General features: G+C 49.5%; 1 protein-coding gene across 4 annotated transcripts in view; it reads right to left on the reverse strand.

Moving 5' to 3' along the window:
• LOC122556501 (pikachurin) overlaps positions 1–6,381 on the reverse strand; it is a 110,477-nt gene that overhangs the window by 89,851 nt on the left and 14,245 nt on the right. For all 4 annotated transcript variants that reach the window (XM_043703235.1, XM_043703216.1, XM_043703225.1 and 1 more), the window contains exon 6: positions 5,360–5,495. In XM_043703235.1, coding sequence (XP_043559170.1) covers positions 5,360–5,495 — 136 coding nt within the window. The remainder of the gene's footprint in view (positions 1–5,359; positions 5,496–6,381) is intronic.

Consider the following 6,381-nt stretch of genomic DNA (forward strand, 5'->3'; position numbering starts at 1 on the left):
TCCGCTTTCCGCAAAGACCGTTCCCTCCGTGACTACCTGGTCAGGTCCACGCCCCCTTACGACCCACCCTCCCATCCTGGCACTTTTCCCTGCCCCCGCAGGAACTGTAAAACCTGTGCCCACACCACCTCCCTCACCTCCATCTAAGGCCCTAAAGGAGCCTTCCACATCCATCAAAGTTTTACCTGCAAATTCACTAATATCATTTATTGTATCCGTTGCTCCCGATGCGGTCTCCTCTACATTGGGGGGACTGGGCGCCTCCTAGCAGAGCGCTTTAGGGAACATCTCCGAGACACCCGCACCAATCAACCAAACCGCCCTGTGGCTCAACATTTCAACTCCCCCTCCCACTCTGCCGAGGATATGGAGGTGCTGGGCCTCCTCCACCGCCGCTCCCCCACCACCAGGCGCCTGGAGGAAGGACGCCTCATCTTCCGCCTCGGAACACTTCAACCCCAGGGCATCAATGTGGATTTTAACAGTTTCCTCATTTCCCCTTCCCCCACCTCATCCTAGTTTCAAACTTGCAGCTCCGCACTGTCCCCTTGACCTGTCCGGACTTGTCCGACCTGCCCAGCTCCTTTTCCACCTATCCACTCCCCCCTCTCCTCCCTGACCTATCACCTTCATCTCCTTCCCCACTGACCTATTGTACTCTATGCCACTCTCTCCCCACCCCCACTCTCCTCTAGCTTATCTCTCCACGCTTCAGGCTCTCTGCCTTTATTCCTGATGAAGGGCTTTTGCCCGAAACGTCGATTTTGCCTGTCTTCGGATGCTGCCTGAATTGCTGTGCTCTTCCAGCACCACTGATCCATACTCTGGAGATAAGACTGGGAGACTTTTCTGTGGGTTACAGGGAGTTATGACACCAACAAATTGGGAACAACCCTTTCCATTCCTGTAACTCCTCAAAACACCTCTTTGCAGTTTGTGAAACCAATGGCATTTCCTACTCATGAAGGACACTACCTACATACATTTAGAAGCAAGGAGATAGGGTGTGATAACAGAATGGACCTGATTGGACTTTGTGAAAAAGGGTGCAGATGGTTATCTTTCCCCCTTGCACCTTGGCAGTTACCCCAAGCTTTAGTGCGGCCCTCAGCATGTCGTACTCGACCTTGGAATGTGCCAGTCTACAACACTCAGTCAAGGTAAATTCTTTATCTGGAACACCAGCATGTTTTGGGCAAACCAGAGAGTGTCTTTCACCTCCAAGCACAGTCAATGTTTGTCTCAGAGTGTGTCCCAGCAGCACAGAGTCCTGTGTCACGGAGCTAGCTGCTCAGGATGAACCTTGACAGAAAGGTCCTTTAGCTACCAATATTAAGTGGTGAGCTGGAGGTTGCATCATGATCAGCAGAAGGTCAAAGTCGTGGAATATATTTGAGTCAGTGTTTCTGCCACAAACTCTGCCAGTCAGAAGAGGCCAGGGGTGAGGTAGGTTGGCGATGGCCCACATGGAGGGTCAGCCCAGCAAATTCGTACATCTTTTGTTCTTTATTCTGTCACAGGAAGTGACAATCCTGGCACTCACTGCCCTTGTTGAACTGACTGGTTGTCTAGGTCATTTTGGAGGGCGGTTGAAAATTGAACATATTTTCTGTGGGACTGGAGTCATGCGTGGGATAGCAGATTTCCTTCCCTGAAGTTAACAAGATGGGTTTATGTGCCAATTGGCAATGGATGCCAAAGCTTGAAGGTAGCTTTTTCAAAGAAAAACTTCCAAATTTCACTGAATTAGAATTTCCACCATGGTGGGACTCAGACCCATGTCCAGGAATTAGCCTGGGATTTGGGATAACTCATCTAGACACACCACAGCTGGCTCTCTATTTGTGTTAGTCTCTGTCTTGTGGTGAGACTGAGGAAAATGAGAGGTTAGTTCAGTATGAGGAGCTGAAAGGGATAGGATAAAGGGGAGAAAACCGTGAGAAAGAGGACTGTGGGAGAAGGGTTGTGGTATGCGAGATGACATTGTGTGGATTACGACATGTTTCTGAACTCAGCGTTTCCCTTATGCGTGTAATAAATGTGAAGACTATCCCTGGGTAAGGGGTAATGGGAGATTATCTCTCCCCATGTAGTCACAGAGGTGAGGGGCATTCTTCCATATTTGACCTAACCTTCCCCTTACCACCCAGCCACCGCCCCACCACCATCACACCATCTTCAAACCTTCCTTTGGCATTTCACTGCTGCTCAACTCGGCACTGACAGAGAGATGTGGTAACACACCTCCTGCTCTCTTCCTCTCCTCCTCCTACCCTCCCTTCTCTCACCTTCCAACCTATACCCCCACCTTAGTGAACAGCTTCGAGGGCGAGAGTGACACTGTCTCATTGAGGCAAATATAATTGCACTGGCCTCATAATCCAGGGGCCCAGGCTAACGGTCTTGGTTCCCTAGTTGGGATTTGAACCCATGATTTAAACTCAGATTTAAACTAGATTTATTAAAAAAAATTAATATATCTAAAATTAAAGTTGCCATGAAACTATCATTGACTGTTGTAAGATCCCACTACCGTCGTTTAGGGAAGAAAATCTGCCATCCTTATCTGGACTTGCCCACATGTGACTCCAGACCCAAACAATGTAGTAGAGTCTTAACTGCCCTCTGTGGAAGGGCAAGAAACACAGACTTTGCTAGTGACATCCACATCCCATGAAATAACAAAAATCAATGTCAGTATTGAGGGAATGTCATCCTCAGTTCCTTCCTTCCAGTCCCCACTGTCTGATCATTAATTCAATAGATCCACTACCACTCCCCTCATCATCACCACCTAGCCAGTGACTGATTTCTCCATTGCGAATCTCATAAACTGTCAATTTATTGTGAGCCCAGTGATCCCCGCTGACTTGTAGAGAGCAGACCCTGCTATTGGCATGGCCTGCCCCAGAAATTCAACAATGGACAACTTCACAGCAGAGATCACCCTCAACCTTAACCAATGTCCCCCAGGTGCCAGTGGACGGGGTGAAACCTGGCTGCATTTCCCCCTGCCTCCACCAACCTAGTCCAGGAGGCCGTGGACATTCCTGTTGAATCTGCCGGATGTGGGGACTGTGGATTGGGGTCCCACTGGCCTGTGCTGGTCCCTGTATCTGTGTTGCTGGAAAGGCACAGCAGGTCAGGAGCATCCGAGGAGCAGGAAAATCGACGTTTCAGACTGGAGCCCTTCATCAGGAATGAGGCTGGGAGCCTCGGGGGTGGAGAGATAAATGGGAGAGGGGGTGGGGCTGGAGAGAAGGTAGCTGAAAGTGCAATAGGTGGATGGAGGTGGGATTAAAGGTGATATGTCAGAGAGGAGGGTGGGAAAAAAGATTGACAGGTGGGACAGGTCATGAGGGCGATGCTGAGCTGGAAGGTTGGAGATGGGGTAAGGTGGGGTGAGGGGAAATGAGGAAATTGGTGAAGTCCACATTGATGCCCTAGGGTTGAAGGGTCCCGAGGCGGAAGATGAGGCGTTCTTCCTCCAGGCGTTGGTTGGTGAGGGAGCAGTGGTGGAGGAGGCCCAAGACCTGCATGTCCTCGGCAGAGTAGGAGGGGAAGTTGAAATGTTGGGCCACAGGGCAGTGGGGTTGATTGGTGCAGGTGTCCTAGAGATGTTCTCCAAAGCGCTCTGCCAGAAGGCATCCAATCTTCCCAATGTAGAGGAGACAGCATAGGGAGCAACGGACACAATAAATGATATTGGTGAATGTACAGGTAAAACGTTGATGGATGTGGAAGGCTCCTTTGGGGCCTTGGACAGAGGTGAGGGGGGAGGTGTGGGCACAGGTTTTGCAATTCCTGAGGTGGCAGGGGAAGGTGCCAGGACGGGAGGGTGTGTTGTTAGGGGGCGTGGATCTGACAAGGTTGTCGTGGAGGGAACGGTCTTTGCTGAAGGCGGAAAGGGGTGGGGAGGGAAATATAATGGGGTCCGTTTGTAGATGTCCAGCATCAGCCAACCTTACTGACTCCTGGTCCCTGTATGTGCTCACCCTTAGGACTCTGGAGCTCAGGCCTCAGCCTTGATTCTTACAAGGACTCTATGAAAGGCCATCAACAATGACGGGCTACCAGGAATCTGGAATTTAACTGTTTTTGGAGGCTGAGGATCCTAAGGCAGGTTAATCCAGTAAAGAAGCATCCCACTTGTTTGGCACCACATCCACAAACATCCACTACCTCCACTAACGATACTCAGTGGCAGCGGAGTGTACTATCTACAAGATACGCTGCAGCAATTCACCAAAGATCCTTAGACAGCATCTTCCAAACCCACGACCACATCCATCCAGAAGGACAAGAGCAACATTTACATGGGAACATCACCCCACTGCACGTTCCCCTCCAAGCCACTCACCATCCTGACTTGGAAATATATTACCATTCCTTCAATGTTGCTGAGTCAAAATCCTGGAAATCCCTCCCTAAGGACATTGTGGGTCGACCTACACAATATGGTGTGCAGCGGTTCAAGAAGGCAGCTCACCCCCACCTTCTCAAGGGCCAATTCGAGAAAGAGAATAACTTCTGGCCCAGCTAGTGACACCCACATCCCATGAGTGAATAAGGGGAAAAAAAAACACTGGCTCAGGATCTGACAGGACTTGGAAAACAATGCTGGGATTTCCTGCATGTTGCATCGACCTTTTTAAAAATAAAACACTTCCTTTGGCTTGTGAGGGATTTTCCCTGTTGGAGGGGATGTGCAGGAAGTTGTGAGAAGTGAGGGGTTGGGGAGGTGAAAGGGGACCAGTGAGCCGTGTCTGGCTGCAGGCTATGGTCTGACCAAAGGGCAGGGTCAGTTTGTGTCGGATGCCTGGAGCCTGGTAATTGAGTTATTCAGCCAGGAGCCCCCAATAGCCTCTTTCAATGCAAAGCTCCCCTCATCAGGGCAGATTCAATTGCAGTCAGTCAGTGCCTGAATAAACTGTCATCTGTGAGCGTGCTGTTTCATTCCAGTCACCAATTTATAACTTTCAGAGTCAGATAATGAGCTGTAGCTGACACATTCCTGGGAGATGAAGGTTGCTTTGTTTGTTAACCAACGCAGAGCTGAAGGAACCTGCTTAAAATGAGAACTGTGCACCCTAGAGCAAATTAAGAAGCATTTCTTCACACAAAGAGAGACGGAAATCTAGATCTCCCTCAAAAGCGCTGTTATAAAGAAATGGAATTACAGAAGCAAGACAAGTGGGTGGAGTGAAGATACCGATCTGCTGCAATCTCACTGAAAGGAGGAACACACCAGAGGGGCTGAGTGGCCTCCTCTTGTTCCTCAGTCTCCTCAGTCCAAAGGACTAGCTGGTTGGACCATTCTTCTCCTCAATCACCCTACAGCTTGTGTTCCAGCACTCACCGGATATACTCCACCGTGTAGTACTGCAGTGACGAGCTTCCTGCCCCTGGCCCGGGTTTCCATGACAATGCCACCTCCGAGTTAGACACAGCCGCAGCCTCTGGTCGGGATGGAGCCTCTGGCGGTGAGCACCGGTCTGTGAAAATACCAATGGGCATCAGCAAGGCACACAGAGGCTGGGCTACTTTTTCACGCAGAGGGTGGTGTGTGTATGGAAGGAGCTGCCAGAGGAACTGGTGGAGGCTAGTACAGTTAGAACAATTAAAAGGCATCTAGATGGGTATATGAATAGGAAGGAATATGGACCAAGTGCTGGCAAATGGCACTAGATTAGGCTAGCATATCTGGTTGGCATGGTCGAGTTACTGTTCATCTCCATGACTCTAACTGCACAAGTATAGGAAAGCAACAGGGAACTAGTGCTTCAGTGACTGGACAGCATTTACTGAATAATCCTGAGCTCCGATCAATACCCGAATAATCAATCTCAAATAATCAGCCAAACTCACAATTTACCCTTGCTAGAGAACAGGGATTCATTCCTGCAAACAAAAGGAATATGTTCCAGTCCCTTGCTTTTTTGTTTGAATTGCTCTGTAGATTGCAGAAAGTAGAAATCTCCATTGCTTTCCCCATGGTAACACTTCTGCCAATTAGAATCAACCTGCCAATGAATCAGCACCCTTAACCCCTGTCATATAAATCCTTGTAATCATTTAGAGTCAACGAGTCATAGAGATGTACAGCATGGAAACAGACCCTTCGGTCCAACCCGTCCATGCCGACCAGATATCCCAACCCAATCTAGTCCCATCTGCCAGCACCTGGCCCATCTCCCTCCAAACCCTTCCTATTCCCATCCAAATGCCTCTTAAATGTTGCAATTGTACTAGCCTCCACCACTTCCTCTGGCAGCTCATTCCATGCACATACCACCCTCTGCGTGAAAACGTTGCCCCTTAGGTCTCTTTTATATCTTTCCCCTCTCACCCTAAACTTATGCCCTCTAGTTCTGGACTCCC

The sequence above is a fragment of the Chiloscyllium plagiosum genome, chromosome 2 (assembly GCF_004010195.1).
Source record: "Chiloscyllium plagiosum isolate BGI_BamShark_2017 chromosome 2, ASM401019v2, whole genome shotgun sequence".
Classification (NCBI taxonomy): domain Eukaryota; kingdom Metazoa; phylum Chordata; class Chondrichthyes; order Orectolobiformes; family Hemiscylliidae; genus Chiloscyllium; species Chiloscyllium plagiosum.